The 26,330-nt window shown below is 43.1% G+C and overlaps 1 protein-coding gene across 1 annotated transcript; it reads right to left on the minus strand.

Annotated features, from left to right (window-relative positions):
- Positions 1-1,242: 1,242 nt before the first annotated feature.
- Positions 1,243-22,632, minus strand: LMNB1 (lamin B1). Its single transcript, XM_071581018.1, has 11 exons — positions 22,170-22,632; positions 14,941-15,097; positions 14,130-14,255; positions 13,030-13,200; positions 11,539-11,664; positions 8,822-9,042; positions 7,378-7,603; positions 5,104-5,208; positions 4,560-4,679; positions 3,078-3,188; positions 1,243-1,992 (listed from the first exon to the last, which is right to left on the minus strand). Exons 1-11 carry the CDS (start codon positions 22,526-22,528, stop codon positions 1,954-1,956), a joined length of 1,761 nt encoding a protein of 586 aa, XP_071437119.1. The 5' UTR covers positions 22,529-22,632; the 3' UTR covers positions 1,243-1,953.
- Positions 22,633-26,330: the final 3,698 nt, after the last annotated feature.

Genomic DNA, 26,330 nt, shown 5'->3' on the forward strand with positions numbered 1-26,330 from the left:
CAGTCCCAAACCAACAGGAACAGGCGCTCTTAGACATTGTGTGACGGAGGAAGAAAAAAAGTATTTTCCATGAAAACTGGCATTTGCTGCATAGAGTGACATAAAATAGACTGCAGCACAAGGGATGGTGTTGTCCAGTCCACCCTACCTTGCAGTCATCAAAATGCACTGCTGGACTTCAGTGTGGGAGGACAGGGAGAAGATAAGAGAACACAAGCTGTTCTAATCAGCAAAACAGATGCTTTCAGAAGTTATGGAACTTGCAGGGAAGTGTAGGAAGTTTAGGGTTGTTGTTGCTATTAGAGTTCTAAAAAACAGAAAGACAAAACAAGGTCTCCACCTTGTGGCAGGATGTTTCACTGTAAAGGTTAGAGTGAAAACACACACACACAACTCCAAAGAGCTAGTTGTATTTCCCAACAGCCTTTGTGCCTGTTCTCAGAAATTCTTCTTACAGCAAAAACACCCAGTCCTCCAAAAATCCATATTTCTCCCACAGTCATCCACCACAAGAGTGCTGATTTACCAGAGCATTCACAGGGTTCAACTTAAAGATCTCTTTATAGAAAAAGCTATAGTTTCAAGTAGCTTCTATCTACACATTCAGGTGAGAGTTACAGCACTGTTCTTCATCTAGGTGACAAAAAATAGGCTCTGCAAAACTGTAACTAAGAATATTTGATTCTACAAGAAGGTTCCTATCATGACCTAAGAGTTAGATACTCAATGCTCATCCATCTGCATAACCCCCTTCATCTTCTAGGGACACACTGTTGAAATGATGCTCACTAGAAAAGGGAACTTACCCAAGATGAAAGACATGTTAAAAAGCCTTAAACTTTGCCATGAGACTACCTCTAGAAAAAAAGTCCCATCACATTCAGAAATTCTGGCCATGCACTTAAAAATACATCCAGACTATGTAAAAAAAATTTAGTACTTCTAAATTTGTCTTTATGTTACTGTTATGCTTGCTTAAACTGCTCAGTTTGGTACTTGTATGACATAGTAAAAGCCAGTCCAGTAAGAAATAACCTTTGAGCAAAGACAAAGTACAGGTAGTCATGCAACAGAGGTTGTTGAATAAAGCTCTAAAGAACTACGTTTCCAAATGTGAAGTAAATCTACTCATTATTCAGAGAAATTTTTGCAACTCAAATGCCACTGTTCAATTTATACGGATGCTTCTTCAGCTTCAAAGCCCATCAGTTTCAAGTATTCAACAGTCACTCAATGTTTAGCTCAGTTTCAAAGATTTCCTTTATTACAGCAACTTAAACAGAGATACTTTTTTTTAAGTTTTTTCAGACATCAGAATAATGCAAAAATGACAGAGAAACTTTCAACATTGACAAAATTGACAAAGAAAAAGTTACAACTGTTTCCCATACCAAGGTAGACTAGACCCCTAATGACTGTGTTCTGTCCCTAAAAATTGTAATCAAATAAGTCAATCCATATTAAAACAGCCTTCTATTTTGTTAAGACAAAACACACAGGAAAATTTAAGCTGGTAACACTATCTTAACACAATTACAAGGTGTAACATGAATCTTCCTGCAGAATAAGCACTCTAAACCAATCCCCAACAACACCTAAAGACATAGAAGTCAATGACCAACTGGCTAGTCTAGAGTTGTGTAAGCTAACAAAGTCAATCCCCAAGCCACACTGGAATATTTCAATTCCAGCAGGGTTTCTATAAAAAGAGACAGGCTTACAAATTTGGGAAACAGGAACATCACTTTTCAAACAGTAGTTTGGAGTTAACAATTCATATTCTGAGAGGAAGTCAAGGTACAAACCACTCATTTTTTTGGTGGCAAAGGAAATTAAGGCCATCAGGCTCGCAGCTTAAGAATTCACAGACAGAAAATAACGTTGTGCTTCTGGGAGGGCTCTCTTCTGTTGGCAAGGATTACTCTGACTTCAGGAACCTGGATGACTGGCAGCTCACATGAGCATGCAGCCTCTGCTAGATGTTTCCTCTCCCTGTGATGGACAGAGACAACCATCTTTGATTAAAAAAACCCAAAGAATCCAGCAGTAAAAGATTCTGCTACTCAAAATAATACACTGCACATTTTTAATATACTAAATTATTAGCCTGCCATGGTATAAACAAGAGCCAGCATGCAAAGCTGTACAACCTGTTACTCCCTGGAAGTAAAAGAATGTTACATGTCCTTTACTATGGGAGGTAATGGAGAACAGGTACCAGAAAAACACAAATAACTACCATATTTGGATCTCAAACCAAAAAGCATCACTGAGTTTAGAGAGGTGGTAAATACAGCAGAGAGCATATACAAGTACCATAAGAGTTTTTATCTAAAAAAATCTGGTACTTCTACAATGTTTCATAAGTAAGGGTACTAAAACACACACTGAAGATGAACAACACAATCCCAGAAACCACATGAGCAGATGGATGAGCTTCAGTACTTCTGTGTAAGTGCAATAAAAATCTATTTTACATGCCACAAAATTATGATTCAGGTATAGGCCAAAATTCATGGTTGAAAAAAAAACCCAAAACAATTTCCAACACATTCAATTTTTGTCTGTTTACATATGCCTTCAGGGTTGCATTTCTTCAGCACGTGAGGGACATTTTCTCTCACAGTATCTTTGAATCTCAAATTTTCTCTGTCAGAGAAGATAAGTAAACAGAAAACACTCATAATTTTCTCTATCAGAGAAAAACAGAGGTTTGCACTCAAAACTTTACATAAATTTACCTGCTTAAGCCAAACCATAACACTGTAAGCAATTGGCATGGGGGGAATCCTACCGGGAACAGAGTTTAAGGGGGGAAAAAAAATCCCCACATCTTTAAACTGTTCAACCTTGTTTTAAGAAAAATCTGCTTCTTTCAAAAGGAATACATTAAGTAACATTTCTGCACTGGTTTCAATAACACAGATTCATGCCTTCATTAATTTCTGCTGAACAAAAACTCAAAATAAAAAGCCACTCCCATATGGTAATTTTTACAATTTTTTTTTCAAGAATTCATTACTCCTATCTCCATTTTTTCAACTTAAATAATCTTGTTAACATAAAACAAGAGATACCTGCTGAGGGGGAAGTTCTCCTTGGAGAAGTTCAACTCCTTCTTCCTCAAATTCCTCATCTTCTCCTTCACGTGCTGTTGTTCTGAAGACGGTGCTTCTCAGAGCCATCTCCTGCAACACAGTTTTATGGTTTAATTCCTTCAAAATCTGGTGCTCATCTACTTACACTTTGAGAAATGAGAATGCCATCTGTGGTGAAAACTCTTGTACTTATTTTGTCTACATACTTTTCAAATACAGCTGTGCATGTTATGGGTTTGGCCAGATGGGCCTAAATTTAGGTTTTAAAAGTTCAGCTAGGCCTGGGAATTGTCAGCTGACTTGAGCTGGGCTGAGCTAGCTAACAGCTGACTTCTTCTGGCCAATAATATTGTATTCCATACCATATTGCATCATCTCAAAAGGGGTAAGAGCTGGTGTGTGGGTGTGGCTTGTTGAGTCGCTTCACAGCTGTGGTGCCAGCAAGACACTCTGCTGTCCCAGGAGGGATGGGGAGGCCCAAGCCCGGAGCACCAGCTTACCATCATGTTATCTTAGGGAAGTAAAATGTTTGTTCTTAGCTTTTCTCTCTGCTTAAGTCTGTCTCTGAAGAACCAACTTCTCTAGAATGATTTGTAGTTAAAATGGTAGAATGTGTGTTTACTGGGAAGTGGGAAGTTATTTCTGGTTATACATAACTTGTGTAAGTGTGTGTTATATTGTAGTATCCTCTTAATTTTCTCCTTTCTGTATAAATACATGTAGTTAGTTTCAGCATAGACCTGGCTTTGGAAGTTTTTTTTTCCTCTCTCCCTCTTCTTTTCCCCTTAGCTGGTTGGGGGGAGGAGGAACCCTTTTCACTCTGTCTTGGACAGTTGGCGTTTTGCCAGCTCAACCCAGGACAATAAACAGCATTCCTAACAGCTTAGTTTTAAATCTCTTACTGATTAAAGAGTCTTTCTAACATAACACTCATCAAGTTCTTATAAAATCTGGTGTTTTTTTCATATACATATTTAGGTATTGACTTTCAATTGCAATAATAGTAATTGTCCTATCCAAAGCTTTAAATCCCACCTTACCAGAATTAATCCCTCATTGCTAAAAGTTAATTTCATTCCTTATAAACCACAGTAACATTCCTTATAAACACGCAGTTCTAAGGGAAACTAATGTAAGACAAACAAAGCACCAAAAAGCTTAAAACCTTTTCTTTTCAAAGTGTATTCTAAAGCACCGCAGGGTCTGAAAAAGTAGTTCTACTAATTACAGTCAATATAGAGAAAAAAAAATCACACTCTTCAATAAATTCCATTCCCAAACTGCAGCTAAGACAGTCAGAGGTACAGGATGCTTGGTTTGAAAGCAAAAGGAGAAAACTTTACTAAACACTCCACTGCTTTCCTGGGTAAAGCCCTAACAAGGGTTCCACCTTGTATTTGTATTATTTGTAGGTGATGACACCACAGAAGGACAAGTTCAAACACATGTGAAGTACTTTACCTCTCCCTGAGAATTTTTTAGTACAACTTTCACATCTTCACCAGTGCCCCAAGAATTCTGGTTCTTCCAGACAAGGTCAGAAGGAGGGCTTGCAGTAACTCCAGCATTTGCAGCCCAGATCTGTTAATAGGAGTCACACATAACCATTATTTGCTAGTCTTGTATATTTCCAAGTTATTTACTGAGTTACAGTATTTCAGTGGAGTAGCACTTGTGAATCTCTTTCAGTTAAAGAAGTGCAAGCTTCTGCTTGCCTACTTCCAAAGCTTTCTACAATAAAACACATTGTTTTTAATGTGGCGACATTTGAATACACGTGTGCCTGTATATGGTGAAAATTACTGCTTAAATTACACAGAAAGTAAGTTTCTGAAAAATATGGCTCAGTATCAATTGTCCCATTAATTGGCACAACCAATGCCCAATGCAAATACAGATGATTATTTTCCGAACAGGTACACAGAGAGGACAAAACTAAAGACCTTGTGTCTGACTGACACAGACAAGTCCATTTCAACTGAGCAGCTGAAGCATGAAAACTTACTGTAACAGGCTGGCCTGCCTTCAGTACATATCTTAAGGTAAATCTGTAGCTAGCAGAAGTGTCCCCAATTTTCTGGATCATCTCCCAGCCTCCCATGGGTTGGTCCTAAGAAAAGGGAGAAAAAAATCCAAATTTTTCATCAGCATTCATGTATGCACTTAGGGTGTTTTACCTCTAAGGCTGTGGCACAGAAAATTTCCAGCAAAAAGGTTTATTATTACTTGATTTTCAATATGAAATTGGTTAGATGAATTTTACCTCTTATTTGAAGTTAAAGCTTAATATATCCTGCTTTTCTTTTCTGATGTTATTTTAACTAGTGTTTATGGTTTCCATCACTCTTGATATCACTTGGGCTTGAGAAATACAAATTAATATAGTATGTATTAAATATTAAAACACCTAAAAATACAGAATATATTTTGTAAGCACAGAATGAATGACAAGCAGGCTTTGTAGAAAACAAAATATTCCTGTGTTACCATTCTTAAAATGTCTCTACCTGTACACACCTGCCACCACAAACTCCTTCGCAAGACCCACAGCAAATTTTTCAATTATTTTTTTCCTATCCACTACTTGAAGAGCACCAGCAAACCATGTACAAGTCATCATTACAGAATGACTACTTCAAAACAAGAGCATGTATTTTTTTAATTCTCTCATCAACTCTGATCATTCAACTGTTTACCACGGGATTCCAGTTTAAGATCATCTAAAATAATCTTATTTGTCTTTATGGATACTGACATTCAGTTGGTCATTGCAACAAAACATACCCTACTTAAAGAGGATTTTATATACTTTCTACCTGTTTATATACCTAGATTGTCATACACTTGTGAGGATTGCCCATATACTGCAATAGAGGTAATGGCTCAAATCTACACCTCTTGCAAAGTGCTAAAATCATGAATCACTGGGAACAAAATTGGTGGTCCTTTCATGGAACCAAGAAAGCGTATTTAAATAAAAAAAAAAGTTGGGAGGAGAAATCTGTGTGGTAAACGACTGTGTGTGTGTCTAAGTGGCAGGAGGAAACCCAATAAGCTCAAAACAGTTGAAAAGGGGGGAATAAAAGGCAAATTATGACTAGTAGTCTTTGACTTGCCTGAATTGAGTCATCTAAACACTAAACCGTCCAGACCAAGACAGCTGTCAAGGTTTTTTTGCATTCACCAAATGAAGTCGTCACTTTCAGCCAACACCTCAGGCAGGTGATTACAATCCATGTCTGGAAGAGTCTGTCTCCTCACTGATTAGAGGGGACTAAGACACTTGGAACCAGGCCAAGCTTTGTCATCTAAATCATCACGATGAGCTGCCTTTTACTGGGGCTAAAGGACCCATGACATTAGACAGAAAGCAGCCAACACTCTTCTCTACACACAGCTGAGGCACAGACAGCACAGGAGGAGAATCACTGAGACCTTCTCTGAAATCAAGGCTGCAAGCAATCAGGTCTTGTAATTCTGGTGTCCTAATGAGACAATGCTCAATCATCTCTTCTCCCAGACACAGGATTTAAGACTTGCAGACTGTATAAAGCATAAGACTTGTATTTCCTCAAGCAAAAATCTTAAGTAATGTCAGGGGAACAGGACAGAAAGGTGGAAATGCACGGAATGTAATAGCCTCATGTTGAAGGCAACATAAGAAATTGTGATCATTACTTAGCAAAGGGTTCTGGACTTGAGTAGATACGTATAATTCCCCCAGTACAAACTCCAACCCATTAATAGAATCCAATAATCTCAGAAGTCATTGTAACTGTGGTGGCTTTGTCATGGGAACTGAGGGCTCCTAAAAACTGTGAATACAGCCAAGGAAGAAAGAAAACTGTAATTTTGAAAAGCTATATGCAGATACAAAGAACATTGGCAATCATCTTTTTTTTAAACACTTATTTTGCATCAGTATGTTGGGGTTTTTTAAGGCAGAGGAAGTGCTTAAAAGGCTTCTAAAGTAGCCTGATGTCTGCTTGCAGTACTTCCCTCAGGAACAAAGTTACCTGTAAATATTTGCAGGTAGATAGTCTGCAAGGCAGAACTCTCCAGAGTGATGTAACACTTTGGTGAGTGGGCAACTAGCAGTAAAACAAAACCATTAAAAATCATTGGGAAGAAGCAATCATCAATCCAGAACACTGTGTGAAAGCTTATTTTGAGATACACTGGCTTCTCAGTGCCATTAACTCAACATGAAGCCAAAGAGCTGATAGGGTGCTGAGGATACCTTTCCCCCTCTCCTTGCAGTAAATGTGCATTTTCCAACCTGATCTGATGTGTTCTTTAGACGGATGAACTTTCCATCCACATCAATCTCTTCAATGGACACATTCCCAGTGGCAGAAGCTGCGTGGGAGATGGTGACACTACTACTGGCTTCAGACTCCTCTACATTAATTCTCTTCCTCTTCCCTCCAGTTGTCTGGACACTGCGGCTCGAAGAAGCCCGAGTCACGGTCACCCGAGAAGATGGGCTTGGGGTGAGTTTCAACCTGTATTGAAGAAAGGGAAAAGCTTTGCATATGTCACATCAGCCTGGGGAAAAGGAGGCTCTGGGGGGACCTTCTTGCCCTCTGCAACTTCCGTGCAGGAGACTGAAGTGAGGTGGGTGCCACCTCTCCTGCATAACAAGGGACAGGGTGAGAGGATACAGCCTCAAGCTGTGCCAGGGGAGGTTTAAACTGGGCATCAGAAAAATTCCCTCACTGAAAGGGTGGACAGGCATTGCCCGGGGAAGTGGTGACAACCACCACACCTGAAATGTTGAAAACACATATGGATGTGGCACTGAAGGACACATTTCAGCACTGACCATAGGAGTGCTGCACTGGCACTCAATCCTAGAGGTCTCTTCCCACCTTAGCAACTCCACAACTCTACAATCACACTTTGGTGACTTTTTCAATAATTTTTTATACTTTCTTTCATCTCCTCTTCCTCCCATTGAATCATACAGCAATAGAGTAAACAAAGCATCTTACATGAAGAAGTGAAGGTTTAAGTATTTTTTGAAGACTTGAATAAAATGTCAAGCAGCTGATTAATGTTCCTGGAGCACAGAATACTGATGGACTACTGCAATACAATCACAAAGCCATCTCTATGCATTTGTTAAAGACTGAAAAAATCCTAGGGAGATGTAGTCACTGTACAAAGTTTAGGCAAAAATCCAGATGCACAAAAGCTTTTGTTGTTCATCCCCACACTTGAGAGGAGTCAGCCCTGCCCAGCTCAAAATACAGGGAAGTACCAAACCACTTGAAATGACAACTATGACTTAATAGGTGAAATTTCTCAGTACTGATGAACTCTGAGGCCAGATGTGGAAAAATGTAGCTAGTTGCTAACCTGGACAAAATCATAATGGATATTACTTTATTAAAATTATTCTATGTTTAAAGAAATTTGGCTAACAACTAATTAACCCTCCAACAGTTTTGAAAAATAGTATTAACCATGGCACCAGATAAATGACAATTCACTATGTCCTCTGTGCTGAACCTTAATTAAACATGGTGTTTGTTGCCTTGAGAGCTCTTGGCCTGACACTCAAGGCAACTGGCCTCATACGACCAAGTTCATCAGAGAGGAGTGAGCAAAAACAGTGCTCTGGAAAGTGCAGTCAAGCACCAGTAAAAGCTGCTTTTTAACAGAGAAAGAGATAAGGGAAGCACACAGATACCACCATTGGTTGCTACATTCTTTCATACCTCTCCTCTTCACCCTCCAGCAAATTCCTGTATGCATGTATCTCCATATCAAGTGCCAGCTTCACATCCAGAAGTTGTTGGTAGTCATTCAACTGTTCGTGCATCAGACTTCTCATCTTGGCAATTTCATTTTCCTTCTCCATCAGAATTTTGTGATTGTTTTCCTGTTCCTGGGTCAAGCTATTCTCAAGTTCCAGTGCCCTGTCTTGCCATGCTCTGGCCTAGAAAAAGTGTTGAAAACATCAGTGGTGCAAAGCTCTCCCAAACCTCCATGTTCTCTGCTATTCAGGCACCATGGAATTCAGAACACAAAGTCCACTCATTCTCTGCCATTTCTGTGTTCAAACTCACCCCATATTCAATTTTCTGTTCTCCACTTCTCCTACAACACCACCTAAAGGTCTAATAAAACTTAGAACATCCTTTGAAGGAAAACTGCTTGTTCCACTTTTCTGAGATCTGAAAAGATGTTACTATACCTGAATATACTCAGGAAAGAAAAACTGAGCTTAAGAGTTAAACTGTCTAAGAGATGCTGGACAGGACACAGTCTCAAGCATGTCGGGAGGTTCAGGTTGGACATCAGGAAGAATTTCTTCACAAAAAGGCTGATTAGACACTGGAATGGGCGAGGGAATTGGAAGAATTACTGTCCCTGGAGGTGTTTAAGGACATGGCCTGGCTGACAAGGTGATGCTCAGTAACAGGGTGGACTCTTTTCCAGTCTAATTTCATCAGTGCTTCAGAGTGTTTTAGACCCTGCAATAATTGCTCTTCAGCTTTCAGGTGTCTGCTCCCTGCCTCAGGTCAGTGTTGCCAATTCTAAATTCTAGGCAGGAGTTCCTCTAGGGGCAGAGGGGCTGTTGTCAGTGAAAACCTGTGTGCCTACTTTCAAAACCTTCAAGGCTTGCCAAGAGTAGGGTGATAAACACTGCCTATTTCTTTATGATTTGAAACCTCATTTATCACATCAAAAATCCCAACAAGCCAGCAGAACCTTATATTGTACAAATAGAATGGAATGCTTATCAAAGAAACACTAATTGACGACAGATATAAGGTTTACTTTCCATAAGCATGCCTTCTTCTGTTTGATAGTCTCTTGAGATTTTTTTTTAATTACAGGACACACACAGGAACTAATGTCCCACAATCACCAAGTTTGCTATGCATGAACTCTTCTTAAGAAGTCATCACAGGCCACAGAGAGTGAGAACAGGCAGTCTACATGTCTGAGGCAGAGGACCAGTGTAACTGGTTGTTAGGAGCCAGATAAGGAACTTAATAAATGTCACATGGAAGATCACAGTGGAAACTACCTCAGAGCTCAGTGTTGGCAACTCAACCCAGAGCAACACCAGTGGTAAGAGCTTTCTTCCAAGCAAACAAAACTAAAGTTAGTGCCAGTAAAATGAAAAACAAAACCATGCTGGTTGACACCATTAATGGTACCAAGAAAAAAAAATCCCAAACCCAAACAAAAACAAAAAAAATTCCTATTAAAAAAACAAATAAAAAACCCACCACCACAGCACAATGTTCCTTTTGGTCTGACAGAATTTGATTTTGATAGCCCTGAAGTTATTAACCTCTGAAAATTCAGAAATGTAGCTGTTGATTGTAAAGTAACAACACAGGTAATTATCTAAAACAACCTGACTGAAGCACCAAAAGTTGTTAATCCAAATGCAGAAATAAGATTTCAGTGGCAAAAACTTTCAGTCTAATTCCTGTGTAACCTCATGCACATTCATTACATCACCTGCTCTTTTCCAGAAAGTAACTTAACTATACAACAGGAAAACTGGGAAGACTCATATGGGCATCTCCCAACTTATTTGGAAAAGTTATGAAATAACAAACACCCCCTGCACTTTGCAGTTTTCACTTGAAATACACAGAATTTTGATGTCCTTCTAGCCTACTGCACAGGAGGAGTACAGTTCAAAATGTATCACACAAAGGATGAAAGTCAATTCATATTCTTAAAAAAAAGTTTTGTTGCATTTTCAAATGACTATTCAGTTATAACAGCTCACTTCAAAACAAACTCTTAACACTTCTCATTTTTACTCCAGTACTCCAATCAAGTTAGTACTGAACATATGACTTGTCATATGTTGTGTGATACGTCTTTGAGTGTGATCTATGCCCTCTGTGACCTAAGTATAATTAGTTTCTGCTCAAGACCCTGCTCTACAAATGTTCAAGTGAAGTTGTTTGATGTATTTACTCAGCCTTGCATTTCATCCTAACCCTGGTAAGATGACTTCATTGTTTTTTCTTAGATGCCAATAAGATCTAAGATGCACCGACACTGAACAGAGACTGTATACTCCAGTTCTGGCTTTCAATGTTGCTTAGTGGAATCCTACACGGGGGTGTCCAGTTACTACAGAATTAAATTGCTTAGAATGTCAAGAACTTTTAACACAGAGCTCTTGTCTAAAACTGTCCCCTCTATTCACAAAAATTTTCTGAAAAGCCATCATATTTCAGGTACTCTGTAGGAGAACACACCACAGAAGAAAATCAAATTTGCACAGAAGGAAAAAATCAAGTTTGTCAAGAGGAGACCTTAAGGAAAAAGTACAGAACAACAGAAGATAAATTCAAGTGCTGATGCTGAACATACAAGTTCAGGGAAATAAAGTCCTTTAATACAAAAATCAACAACTGTAATCAGCAAGGGTGGAGAGTCATAAGCATCTCATTACCTCTTTCTGAAGGCTGGTAATGTGAGAAGAGAGACCATCGATTCTCACGCGACTTTCATTCAGTTGTTCTCTCACTGTGCTGATTGCAGAACTGGTCATCTCCGAGGACAGTCTGGCATTCTCAAGCTGCAGTAGAACAGGTTAAGATATCAGTTTCAAAGTAGCTCTTGCTAAAAGAAAAATGAAACACTAAAAACCACAGGCAACACTAAGCCACAAACTTCCTCTGTGCTGCTCTTAACTCTGTGAAACATCTCTCTTTCTTTGGGGCTTAAATATGGTCTGGCCCCACCTGAAATCACAATTCTCTGAATATTTATGCTAGGATTAAAAACTTGAAAGCTTCCCTCATAGACATTCGTGAAGTTGGGCTCCTAAGTTCAGTTTTCAGCTGGCCAATGTCTATTTAGTTACTGTAGCTCTGGTTTTGAGTATGTTTAACTAGAGCAAGTCAAACTGAAATTACCAATTCTCTATAAACAAGCAAACGTGTTAAGTTCCAGCCAGCAGAAATTGGTGATGTGCCTTCAGATTACAGTACTAGTGCTTCACTCAATCACAACTTCAATCTCAAATAATTTTATGTTTTTTTAAATAGCTACCTCATTCCTGCTGAACACATACACTTGACCTGACCCACAGACTTATTATGAAAGTTACTGATGATGCAATGGAATCTCAAATTCACTTTTTTTTAAAAAAGAGTCCAAAAATACAGAAACAATATACCTGAGAGGAGGGTTATAAAAACCTTCATTTTGAGAAGTTGTACTTTTAGTTAGATCTTAAATAATCTTTCCAAATCAGATTGAATCACTGCAGGTAAGGAGGGTGAAAAGACTGAAAACTATGCTAATAAATTCAATTTTTATCAACTTTGCTGCTGCCACATCCCACTTTGCTTTTAAAAATACAAACAGCAACAAGTGCAGCCACAGAAACCAGGTTGAGTTGAGACATCAGTATGCCCTCCTGACATAATTGTTGAGTAACAGTGAGGAAGGAAATGATGAAGTATAACTGATTTCAGTCTGAGTTCACTCTCTTCTAGAAGAATGAAAAACAGAAGTCACTGGGTATGTAAAAACTTCCACAGACTTTGTACTGGGTCAGAAGACTCTACATGTTGTCTCCTCAGCAAGTCCTGTTATGAAATAACTTTACACAAAACATGGGACACATTATTGATCATCAGTGTTCAGTATGATACATAACCCATGAGCTTCCCTTGAATTGACTGTACTCCGAACATTAATTCATTTCCTCCCTCCACAGTTCACCTTCATATGGTGCTTCCTACTCTTATACTATTGTACTTCATGAGGACTAACCACATTTCCAAAACAAGACATGGAGTGCAAATTCACATTCAAAACCACAGTAATTTTAAGCCAAGCTCCACAATAAAATCCACTGAAAAGCAAACAATTACAGGGTCAAGTAAAACAACAACAAAATGCACCAAACAACTGAATGAAAATAAGTTCTCACCTTGGACTGGTACATGTCTTCAAGTTCTTTTTTATACTGTTTAATTTGCGAGTCATGGTGTTGTCTGATCTCAGTAAGAGCCTGAGTCAATTTACGTTCATATTCAACCTGTTGACCTGAGTCAACCTTGACCAAATATGTTTCAAGCTTTCTCTTAGTCTTCTTGATTTCCTATGAAAACCAGAAAAACAGAGTAACATTCAGTAAATATAAGACAGAATTTTTAGAAGACTGTCCACTGAGTGCAGAGCAATGCATGTTTTAGCCCTGTGGATCAGCATGGGATTAGTCTGGCATTGAAACTTCTAGTAGAAGCACAGGGCCAATTCTTTCTGAGAGCTTGTCTGTATTTTCAACAAATACACCTCAATATGATTTGAGTTTAGGAATGCATCCCTGCTTTCTTGAAGTATCTTCTATGCTTGCACAAAAAGGAACTGCTGAGAAATGGAACAGCCACCTCCACTAACCAGCACTTCCCTCATTTAATTGTATGCTTACTTGCCTGTGGTCTCTCTGCAAAGAAAGGGATTCCAACAACATGAACAGAGGGGAGAATACTACCAGAAACGAAAAGTGCACATGGATAAAAAGACAATAAAGTGTGAGTACATTTGTTATTGCCCTGAGGATCCTCCTGGAAAGCCTCAAGTGCTACAAGTGAAAGGGAGGGTGGCAAGAGTAAGTTCTAAAAGACAACTGTTCATCAACTTTTGATTCCATTATTAGGGTTTGAAATTAAAACCATTGCTCCATTACAAGTCCACAGCAGCTGTTTGAGTGTCCCTCTTCACTTTATTTCTCACAGAGGGATTATGAGTCAAATTACTAACTTACTTTCTCATTACTATGAAAAGACACATACATTGCATGCCATGGTCTGAATTTAACATGAAACAACATACATGAAGGTATCACAAGAACTCAAGAGATAACATAATTTTTCCTAGAAAAAGGAAGTTGGAAGTCTTCCAGCTAGAGCAGAGTGAAGTCTGAGTTCAGACAAGGTGCCCCCCAACTTAAATTATTTTAATATTTTAGAATGACTTCCCAGTTGCCTTCTCTTTAAAAACATTAATCATTGAGACTAAAGCATTTACCTCTTCGAACATGTTTTTGCGGAACTCAAGGTCTTCAGAAAGGCTTTGACAGCGGTTCTCCAGGTCCACCTTCTGCAAGGTCTCTTTTATAAGGTGGTCCTTGGTTGCTGCTAAGGAAGCCTCAAGCTTTAAGAAATGAGAGAATCATCACAACAAGTACATAGCAGAACTCATGTAATACAGTGACCTCAGCCACACAGAACTACAGATAACCAGATGTTATGGCTGAACTTGGCAATCAAATGCCAGTAGTTACCCCATTAATGTCTTACACACACACTTTGTAGTCACTTATAGAAGTGAGTTCTAGATATTTCACATTGGTAACTGGCATCAAAATGCCATTTTCCTTACAAAACTCTATTTTTAATACAAGGCAAATACTAATTTCCTGATCTCCTCAACCCATCTTTTTGAGGTGGAGCTGCTCAAGACCACAAATCCAAGGGATAATAAAACTAGAATAAGACCTCTTTTCCTCCTTTAAGACAGCCAGAAGATCGAGGACCACAGGCAGAACAAAAAGAAGGGCAGAGAGAATCCCAAACTGTTACTTGGCAGTTATTTGTTATGTGTCTTTGTGAAGTCAGTCTGTCCCTCAAAACATTTATAAAATATGTCAGCTTTGCTTTGCACCTTGACCTGCTTTCTTCTCCGTAAGTTCCATCCCTTGCCATTTCAGAGTCTGCAATTTTAAGAGCACTCTCTTCCACCACTCATGTTATTAATAAATTGAACAATACTGTACTCAGAAACCTACTCAATACTGCTTCCAGTGTTAACAGTGATGGTTAACATTTCTTCTTCTCACCTGCTTAATCTCCTCTTTTAATTCACTCACTTCTCCCTCCAGCATCTTCTTATCACCAACAGCTGTAGCTAGAGCAGCTTCTTTAGTATTCAGGGCTGCTTCTAGCTCTCGCAGTTTAACCTGGGCTCCGTTTAGGTCTGACTCCTTTTTCGTATAGCTGGAATAAACCAAAGAAAGTGGTGAGAACATCTAGAAATGCCCCAAAAGTTGACTGCTGACTAATAAACCAGTCTGAATCTCAAACTTGAGATATACACCTGGCAAAAACATATTGTTTTAGCTTAATTTGCTCAAATTTAAAACAATCCTTTAGTTCTGTTTTCTCACCTGATATAAAAGCAGCTTAACATTTTGCTTGGGCTATAAAAACCTAAATATAGAGGAAACTCAGAGGGTCAAACAAGTCCATGAGGCAACATGAAAGGGGAAACTGTGTGTTTATCAAAGGTAAAGGTGTATTTCTTTATGCAAATAAGCACATAAGCTTTTAAAATTACCTTCAAACTAGTTTTTGCATCTACACAAGTGGTTGAATAATTTCTAGGTGTTTACTCACTCAAACAGATTATTCAAACAAGAAAATGTAAAGTAATGCCACAGACACACAATCCCATGCTCTTCAGATTTAGTTAATTATCCACAAATAATGCCACAAATCACTATCAGAAATCAAGATATTTGTTGATATTAGATAGCACAAGCTGCCATATTTAAATGTGCAACATAACTTCCTAAGTTCATTCTTTTTCTCTCTGGAATACACTCATCTCTGTAGTAAGGGCAGTAACAGAGAGAAGTTCTAGATGTTTACGATCAAATCATGAATATTTTGCAGGGACAGATTCAGGCTCAGTAACACCACAGCTAACACATCCTTCATCAGTTCTCTCATTTTTATTTCCAGAAGTGAACCAAAAATATTAAAATTCTGAATTTACAACGTAATACTGACAAGACTGAAAATTTGATAAAGATTCTTGTAAGAACAAGATTCATAATACACACACTACTTCTTTTAATCACCTGTACTGCTTGTAAGAAACATTTCTCAGCAAAACGAGAGTAATGTAAAATCAACACAATTTTAAGGTCTAAAAGATGTTTTCTCAAGATGACCTGCACTTGGCATCGTGCTCAGGAGAGGTGCATGCACAGGCTTGCACTCCCTAAGGATGCAAGGATGGGATCCCCGCCTGGATTTCAGCACCACAGCCACCACATGGCAGGCTTTACGTAACCAGACTTAGCACTCGGCTAATCCTGATCCCGAGGGATTAGCACCTGCTCTCCTGTGGGAGCACCCAAGGGACAAGCAGGCTGTGAGAGTCCCTTGAGAAACACAAACACATTCTTCTCTACTCAACTATTTTTTTTCATTCCTGCACTCGACTCTTATCCAGTCCCTTCTCTGCCATTTTGCTTCTCAGACTCACAGCTGGGTCTCCACAGCTTGGAGAAGAGAGCAGGATTTAGGTTTTGGACACATAGGCTTCTACTTCCAGCTCTCTTCATTATTCAGAGGCATCTGTCCTGTTCCTCCTCTCCCACCCAGGCCTGCTGGAATCTCAGCATGCAAGGAAGGTGTGCAGCAAAGGGGGGGCGAAAGAGGGATATAAAAGTGTCCTGCTATGGTTTATCTGCTAAAAAAAAATATCTCCATCACCTATTAGGAAGTATGAGGACCCAGAGCAGGCTTTTGTTGTCTGATCACTGCTAGGAAAAGCTTTATTCAAAACATGTGTAAGGCTCTCTCAAAAGATTTCACACTGAAACCAAGCCCATCAAAGTCAGGCTCTGAAACCACAAAGTTGCAGAGCCATACACAGTGTGCTGCTCCCCATTCTGCCACAAATTATCCTGAACTCTCAATCAGGAAGACTCCCCACAAACATTAAAGTTACTGGGGTTTTATTTTTTTTTAATGCAAATTCCTTTCTGATGTTTTTACAAGCAGGTAGGCAGCTGAGAACATTGTTGCCTTTGGGTCAGCAAAGGATATATAATATGGACTAGCAACAATGTGATTAAATCCCAATACGGTGTATGTACCACTAAAGAAAGTACTACCAGTTAGAACAGCCCTTCCTTCTTTGCAACAAGACTGGCTGTGAAGCCACAGTGTAATTTAATGGAACTGAAGCCACAGAAGGGGGTGGGTGGAGAATTAAAATTAAGCACTATTAACTTAGTGTCATGAGCTGCAAGACAGCTCATGTGAACACACTCTCAGAAACAAAACAAACAGGAGCTCAGCACTTCAAACACTGAAAGACAGATTGAAATCTCAGCAGCATCTTCCCAGCCCTAAAGGGAATACAGGAAAAAAGAGAAAGATCAGAAAAGCCTCTGTGATTTATAAAAGCAAACACTAATGTATACAGCATATTCTTCACCCTTACACCTGCTAATTCTCACCAGGAAGAACTTCAGCCTCTTGACAACAGCTACCTTCTGCCTTCCCAGAAAGCCAAAGCTACATCTGAATACAACAAATAAAAAAACCCTCAAACACCTTCCTGTTATAGCGCTCAGAAATTACCTTGAACCGAACTCCTTTAACTCGTTTGACTCATGAAAGGAAAACAAAAGCAAAGAAATAATTGTTGACTTGCATTCTCTTCAAAGAACCAGTTTGGTTTTCTTCCTTTTGACTTCAAAGTGTGTGGATCTTCTTATCCATGGAATTGTTTACACCAACCTAGAATTCCTTGTAATCTCGAGCCATGCAGGAAAAAAAAAATCATTTTCTACCAGGTTAATAAGGTGAAGTGACCTTCTGGAGCCAGGCAAACCACACACCTAATGCAAGGTAAGCAGTCACTAGCCAGACCTCAGAAGGTATTAAAAGTTCTTTTGAAACTGTTCAGGATGCCACCATGGTAAAGCAGATTTTTCTCAACTCCCACACCCACCCACTCATTTCTGCCAGTACTTAGAGTCAGATCACAAACATAAGTATCACCAACATTAATCAAAGTCTCCTCTAAAAACACTGGTTTTCAGCCACAACACAGATACACAAGTGTTGTAATTTCTGATAATGCAGCCTATATTTACATCCATATAAAAATACATGCACTGCACAGTGAGATGGTTTTCCACTCATAGTAGAGAACTAGAAAGTAAAAATAACTATAGTCATTAATGCTTTATGTTTTATTTAGCTACCAGTCAGTCTTCAGTACCTTCCCCCTATGGCAGACAAAACAATATGGCTGTGTTTTGCAATGAACTGATTTAAATTAACATAAAAAGCATCTGTCTAAGAGCATTCAAGTTTCTGTACAGAGATCAACATGAAAATCAGAGTAAGTGGCCAAGCTTGCCTTCTCTGTAAAAAAACCCAAAACCATATGTAACTTGGTTTCAACCTGTCTCATGTCACCCATTTCATTTAACTGTAGAGTTGAAACCAACACTAAACACATCTCTAGCCACATTCTGCTCAGCTGCAGCCCTACTTGAAATCACAAGACCCACCCTGAAGCTCACAATGATCTGTGTGGATCCCATGACCCTAAACAGTTTATCTAAGCAGAACCTAAGTATGTACATAGAATCACAGAATGGATTGGGTTGGAAAAGACCCAAGATTATCAAGTCCAACCCTTGGTCCAACTCTAGTCCCTTTACCAGATCATGGCACTCGGTGCCACGGCCAATCTCAGGTCAAAAACCTCCAGGGATGGGGAATACACCCCCTCTCTGGGCAGCCCATTCCAATGCCTGAACGCTCTCTCTGCAAAGAAGTTTTTTTCTGATCTCCAACTTCAGTTTCCTCTGGCAGAGCTTGAGCCCGTGCCCCCTTGTCCTATTGCTGATTGCCTGGGAGGAGAGACCAACCCCCACCTGGCTAGAACTTCCCCCTTCAAGTCACTGCCCACTACCATGTTATCCTTATGGCCAGATATTTGAGACAAAATATTTATGTCCTACACTGATTGGAAGACATGCTTATTTAAGAACTTAAGTTATATTCTTCCATTTCAATGGCTTAAATTGTAAAGCAACAAGTTAATCACGCTAATCCCCTACTCTTTACTCCTCTGGGTGCTCTTTGGTACACAACAAAACAGATCTCAAATTAAAGCTCATGAGTTCCCCAGGCTCTAATCTTTGCCTCACTTTCCAAGATCACCTACAATAATGAAAATACATTTAAAAAGAATATTGAGTCAGCTTCCCTAAAATAGTTCTTTAGCTCCTTACAGCATACCACACATGCACCATGGAAAACTCTGGAACAGGTGTTACATCTCTGCCTGCACTAAGACAACATGGGTCTGTGTAGTTTCTCAGGGTACCAGCTGCAAAGTGCCATACATGCACAGTCATTCAAGCCACAGGCTGATAGCAAGTTGTAACTGGTCCTTAATTTACTGCTTAATCCCAATGCAGAAATGTATTTCAGAACGTAGATGAGAACGAGCATCAACTGAAGAAACACAGCAAGACAGACTGATAAATAATATTTAAAATTAATAGAACTAGTTTCTTGCCACAGTTACATCTGCTTAAAGTGCTTGCACTCTACAAAACACCTGAAGACAATAAAGGAAGATTATTTCCAATATCTTAAATAAAACATATAATTTCCTTCAAGTTACTTTTATCACATCATCTCTTCTTACAGGAGAGCAGATGTACTTCAGCATTGGAGAACTGCTACAGTGAAATCTCAGCCTGTCAAAGACAAAAGTAAACAAGGGATTTCCTAAAGGAACTCATGGTAACACCGGCTTATGGTTCCTAAACAATGCAATTCCCTCACATGACAAATTGGAACACAGACACATCCAGCCAGGGATTTTGACCTGCTTTACACTTAAGAAAGTTCCCATAATGAACATTCTTGAAGTAATATTTCTTATCTTGAGAATAATTTCCACCAATGGAAAACTATCCTGAAACTTGATCCATGAGCAGAAGAAAAATACAACAGCCAACAGTGAGACTGACTTTCTGAACTGCCCTTGTTCAACATGAATAGATTGCACAGCTGTGTCAAACTTCACAATGTAAACCCTTGTCAAGTTAATTGCTCAAGTTACACATCAGAATTTACCCTTCACCATTCTGGTTCTACAGCTCTCCCTGGTTTGCAGTTGCTATAAGCGATTGAAGTATGATATACTTCCACTCAAAAGCAGAAGCTTTATCCAGAATCAAAGAAATCAAATTTAAGGTGGACACAAACAAGGAGGCAAACGAACAACTGAATCAAGCGAAATGTGCCAGAAGGAAAATCTCGTGTCACAAATCAGATTGCTGCAACGGCAGAGATCCTGGCACTGTGCCAAAAGGCATAAAGCGGGAGTCTGAACGATATGGGGACATGGATCTACTTTTGTAACATCAGAATGGCCAGCAAGACGCACAGAAATTACAGTTCTCTTTTAAGTAAGCCCCAGGGCTGCGGCAGCCACAGCTTCTCTGGGCAACCTCACAAGGAAAAGTTCCTTCCCAATACCCAATATAAACCTGCCCTCCTTCGGTTTAAAACCATCACCCCTTGTCCTACCACTCCATGTCCGTGTAAAGTCCCTCTCCAGCCTTATTTAGTCACTGAAAGGTGCTCGCTCTAAGCTCTCCCCTGCTGTGGGTGACAATCACAGCGCTCCGTTTGATTTTTCCAAGAACCAACTTACCCGGGCAACCCGCTCCAGCGCCTCACTGTCTAATATCCCGCCTGGATCCCCCCTACTTCAGTCTGCACCCATTCGAGCCTGCCTGGCGGACACGGGACCGGCGGATGCTCCGGGGACCGGCGGACCCACTCCCGGCGGGGGCGGCGCTCGGATCGGGGCTTCCCGCCGGGGCGGAGCGGCAGCGCAGCCGCTGCTTCATTCATTCTCTTATTCATTCCTTCCCAGCCGAGGAGCCACCGGCGAAGCGGGATCGGCACCGGCCGTACCCCGGGAGCGACACCGGCGATATCCCAGGGAGCGCCCGCCGCCATCCCCATATCCATCCCCCCTTTCCACATTGCCGCCATTCCCGTCTCCGTCTCCGTCCCGCCCGCGTCCCCGTCCCGCCCGCGTCCCCGTCCCCGTCTCCGTCCCGCCCGCGTCCCCGTCCCCGTCCCCGTCCCGCCCGCGTCCCCGTCCCCGTCTCCGTCCCGCCCGCGTCCCCGTCCCCGTCTCCGTCCCGCCCGCGTCCCCGTCCCCGTCTCCGTCCCGCCCGCGTCCCCGTCCCCGTCCCCGTCCCGCCCGCGTCCCCGTCCCCGTCCCCGTCCCGCCCGCGTCCCCGTCCCCGTCCCCGTCCCGCCCGCGTCCCCGTCCCCGTCCCCGTCCCGCCCGCGTCCCCGTCCCCGTCTCCGTCCCGCCCGCGTCCCCGTCTCCGTCTCCGTCCCGCCCGCGTCCCCGTCTCCGTCTCCGTCCCGCCCGCGTCCCCGTCTCCGTCTCCGTCCCGCCCGCGTCCCCGTCTCCGTCTCCGTCCCGCCCGCATCCCCGTCTCCGTCCCGCCCGCATCCCCGTCTCCGTCCCGCCCGCATCCCCGTCTCCGTCTCCGTCCCGCCCGCATCCCCGTCTCCGTCTCCGTCCCGCCCGCATCCCCGTCTCCGTCTCCGTCCCGCCCGCATCTCCGTCTCCGTCTCCGTCCCGCCCGCATCCCCGTCTCCGTCTCCGTCCCGCCCGCATCTCCGTCTCCGTCCCGCCCGCATCCCCGTCTCCGTCCCGCCCGCATCCCCGTCTCCGTCCCGCCCGCATCCCCGTCTCCGTCTCCGTCCCGCCCGCATCCCCGTCTCCGTCTCCGTCCCGCCCGCATCCCCGTCTCCGTCTCCGTCCCGCCCGCATCCCCGTCTCCGTCTCCGTCCCGCCCGCATCCCCGTCTCCGTCTCCGTCCCGCCCGCATCCCCGTCTCCGTCTCCGTCCCGCCCGCATCTCCGTCTCCGTCTCCGTCCCGCCCGCATCCCCGTCTCCGTCCCGCCCGCATCCCCGTCTCCGTCCCGCCCGCATCCCCGTCTCCGTCCCGCCCGCATCCCCGTCTCCGTCCCGCCCGCATCCCCGTCTCCGTCCCGCCCGCATCCCCGTCTCCGTCCCGCCCGCATCCCCGTCTCCGTCCCGCCCGCATCCCCGTCTCCGTCCCGCCCGCATCCCCGTCTCCGTCCCGCCCGCATCCCCGTCTCCGTCCCGCCCGCATCCCCGTCTCCGTCCCGCCCGCGTCCCCGTCTCCGTCTCCATCCCGCCATCCATCCCCCCATGCCCAGGGTGTCCCCCGCCGCTCCCCACCTGCTCAGCAGCTTCTCGTGCTCTGCACGGATCTTGCTTAGCTCGATCTGCAGCTTGGCGCGCTCCCGGGCCGTGTCGTCGAGGGCCCGCCGTGCGTCCGCTAGCTCCGACTCGTAGATCGCCTTGAGCCCGGTGAGTTCCCGGCTGCGCACCTCCTTCCGCTGGCTCACCTGCAGCTGCAGTGCGCTGTTCTCCGATTCCAAGCTGCGCACTCTGTCGATGTACACGGCCAGCCGGTCGTTCAGTCGCCGCAGCTGCTCTTTCTCTTGCAGGCGGGACAGGCGGGTCGGGCTCTGCGGCATCGTGGTTGGGTCGGGATCAGCCGCCCGCGGCGTCCCGGCCGGAGTCGACTGAGACATCGGAGTGCGGCGGGTTAAAACACCTGCGGAGTGGGGCGGGGCGGAGCGGGGGCGGGGCGGGGGCCGGGCGGGGCCGAACAGACAGACAGACCGACGGCCGCCTCCTGCTCCTCCTGCCCCCCGGGCTCCGCGCCGCTCCAATATGGCCGCGTGCCCGCCCCGAGCGCGGGGCCGCACCGCCCCGCTCCCCCCTGCGCTCACGTGATCACAATCGACCAATCGAGAGCCGCAGCCGGCCGCGGGCTCGTTCAAAACCCGCCAATAGACGCCCGGCGCGGCACAGAGGCCACGCCTCGTCAGCCACGCCCACGCTCCGCGCGCGTTCCCGCCCTTCGCTCCCTCCCTTTGTTCCCGCCCTTCGCGTCCGCCCCCGGTCCCGGACAAAGGGACCCGCACCTGGGAGCACAGCCCGCCACGCCGCGGCCACCGCGGGGGCAGCCCCTGTCCGCAACTAACCCCTTGTCCCCAGCCACCCACCCCCTTGTCCCCAGCGACCCCTCCCTGTCTCCAACCACCCCATCCCTGTCTCCAGCCACCCCCTCCCTGTCCCCAGCGACGCCCCTCGATACTCCGGTGCCCCCACCTGGCCCAGCGGAGCTGTGGGAGCCACACTGGTTTTATTTGAATACATAAATCACAGTCGCGGAATTAATTAGGTTGCGAAGGAGCTCTGAGGTCGTTCAGTGTGACCCTGGCACCGCCTTGTGAGCCAGACCAGGGCACTGAACCCACGTCCAGTTTCTTCTTAAACACATCCAGGAATGGGGACTCCGCTACCTCCCTGTGCAGCTGCTTCCTATGCCTGACCATCCTTTCCATGCTCTTGATGTTCAACCTGAACCTTCCCTTGTTCCTTGAGGCTGTTCCCTCTCCTCTTGTTCCTGTCCCCTATGAGGAGAGCCCGAACTCCTCCAGCTCCCCGCTCCTGACAGGGAGTCCTGGAGAACAAGAATCACGGAATCATAGAATGGACTGGGTTGGAAAAGACCTCCAAGATCATCAAGCCCAAACCCTTGGTCCAACTCCAGTCCCTTTACCAGATCATGGCATTCAGTGCCACGGCCAATCTCAGATCAAAAACCTCCAGGGATGGGGAATCCACCCCCTCTCTGGGCAGCCCATTCCAATCCCTGAGCACTCTCTCTGCAAAGAAGTTTTTTCTCATCTCCAACTTCAATTTCCCCTGGCAGAGCTTGAGCCCATCGTGCCCCCTTGTCCTATTGCTGAGTGCCTGGGAGAAGAGACCAACCCCCACCTGGCCAGAACTTCCCTTCAGGCAGTTCCAGACAGTGCTGAGGTCACCTCTGAGCCTCCTCTTCTCCAGGCTGAACACCCCCAGCTCCCTCAGCCTCTCCCCACAGATCTTGTGTTCTAGTCCCTTCTCCAGCCTTGTTGCTCTTCTCTGGACACTTGAGCCTCCTTTTCTCCAGCTGAGCCCCGCCAGCTCCCTCAGCCACTCCTGCTGCTCCAGCCCCTTCCCAGCTCCATTCCCTGCCCTACACAACTCCAGTCTCTGTCCCTGGGATTCGAGGTGTGGGCTCTGCAGTGCCCAGCACAGGGGGACTCAGCCCTTTGGAAAAATAGAAAAGCTGGATAAAATGTGGGATAGCAGCTGGGAAAAAAACCCCACAACACCTGCTAGAACATAAAATTGTCAACAAAGTAGGATTATAACCCAGTGTAGTTTTACACTGCAGCTGGCACTACTGTGAAAGGATCTGTGTTCACAGGTAGTACAAGAGAAGAACAAAGTTTGGGAGGTTTTGTTGTTGGACAAACTGAGCCCTCTACAGGTATTTAGTGCTGACTTTGATTTTGTCTGCTTCCAGGAATTATTTTATGCTGGGTTTAAAACCACAGAATTTCCATTTCTTTATAAAAATAGGTATTATCATTTCTTACGTGACCCCAGTATTTGTTTTGCAGTGGTTGTGCCTGAAAAAAACAGAGGTATATTTGGGATGTGTTCCATTTCACCTCACAAATCAAAAGGATGTATTTAACATCCAAACTATTTGTATACAAGAAGGCCTTCCTTTCTCCTCAGAAGCCTCAAGCTTTAACTCTTTGTTGTTGAAACCATTGCATTTTAGCTCCTCAGCCTACCAGAGGGTATTAAATTAGATGGTGCTTACTAAACAGAGTAGATTGGCTAATATGATAAAAATTAAATGTAAACAAATATTGTAGTAGGAGTGTTTGGGCAAATCAGGCTACTTATTGTAATTGCCTAGTGAAAAAAAATGTTGACCGTGCCAATTCCAAGCTTACTTTTCACCAGCCTGTTTTCAGATTGCTGCTTCCATCTAATTAAAAAAATAAATATTGATGTAGCACTCCCTATACACATATAATAGTTGAATCTATGAATCTCATTATTAAAAAATATGGTCTTTTGTGGTTTTAAAAGCCAGACTAGTTTCCAGAAAGAAGCAGGTTAATCAGGCTGCCAGTTTTCCCAACTTTCAGGTGAGATTTCTTGCTGCCACTTGTGTGATTGAATTTGTCCTACTGCTCTGGGCTGAAGAAGGAAGTGAGAAAAGAATTGGCCTTCAAACTGTGCCTGGGCTAATGTCAGACTTATGAAACTGAATATCAGCATCGTTCCTCTTTACTCTTGGCAGCTCCGGCCTGATGCATGGGCCATATGTGATGTAGCCCCTCTGTCCAGAAAAGTCTGTGAGTGCCAGGACTGAACTTGCTGCAGATCCTGTGCCACAGCTTCAAAATACCAATGTAGCTACAATTTATTAGTTTTAATTTCAATTTAAAATTTTACAGACAGCATAAATTGTATATATGGGGCATGTAAACAACTTGTAGACCCAGAAAATTACACCTGTTAGAGACTCATCTCTTCTAAATGTGAAAACTGTTTCACTGAGACATTTTTAAACACGAGCTTCCAACACACACCATTTAACAACAAAGGTTTTCTTCATACAGTGTTTTGAATAAACTTTGAGAATCTGGAAAAGTTTGTGGGAAATTAATTAGATTAATTCCTAGTAAACCAGCCATTTTTACTGTTCTCAACTTCATATTGCTAAAATAGATTTTTGTATATGTAAAATTTTTATTTATAACTATTTACTTTTAAAGTGGATGAGAATCTGCATGTGTGTCCATTCTCTGAGAGTTACCTCAGTGATTCAAATATTGGTCTCCTAAAGAAGAAATGGACAAATGTTTTAAATTTATGTTATCTAGTTTTGGTATTTATGAGAAAATGCCATCTGTTTCCACTTGGGGAATGTGTGCTAAAGAAGAATCGGAGTAAATGCTTTAGTGTGTGTTTCAAGACACAAAACAAAGTAACAACAAAAAATAAATAGAAATGTTTTTTCTGTAGCAGCATTTACAGAGGAAACATTTATAGTCCTTCCATGTGTAGCAGGACTGTGGCTCCTCTCAGCTGCATGCCATGTTAAACGAGTGAAACTTCTCTCAGGGTTTTCATGTCAGCGCACAAAACAATTTTGTACATTAAGTAGCACAATATCAGGGCCTGATTCAAACTCCAGTTAAAGTTTACACTTTAATGCTGGAAAAGGTCCATTTCAGGAAATTCCCTTTCTTTCTGTGTTATCTCATATATATCATAAATACTACAGCATGTAGTTCTGGCAAGCCAACAAAAATGTTGATTTCCTCTGCTTATATAGGGCTGAGTGGAGACCATTTCTGGGGAAAAAGCAGCTAAGAAAAAGTATCTTATTTTTCCCTTGAGATCTTGCCATGCGAAAAGGAGGGATCATGGGGGTGTCTGCAGCTGTTTAGAAAGACAGCAAAATCTGGAGGC

This window comes from Pithys albifrons, chromosome Z (assembly GCF_047495875.1).
Source record: "Pithys albifrons albifrons isolate INPA30051 chromosome Z, PitAlb_v1, whole genome shotgun sequence".
Taxonomy (NCBI): Eukaryota; Metazoa; Chordata; class Aves; order Passeriformes; family Thamnophilidae; genus Pithys; species Pithys albifrons.

Bases quoted from the DNA above. Each gene is read 5' to 3' on its own strand.
- LMNB1 (XM_071581018.1), bottom strand. From the start codon at position 22,528: ATGTCTCAGTCGACTCCGGCCGGGACGCCGCGGGCGGCTGATCCCGAC. The intron at 4,680-5,103 runs GTAAGTTTTCAT...TCCTATTAACAG, and splicing joins AGGCAGGCCAGCCTGTTACA to ATCTGGGCTGCAAATGCTGG. The intron at 1,993-3,077 runs GTATCTCTTGTT...TGTCCATCACAG, and splicing joins GAGAACTTCCCCCTCAGCAG to GGAGAGGAAACATCTAGCAG.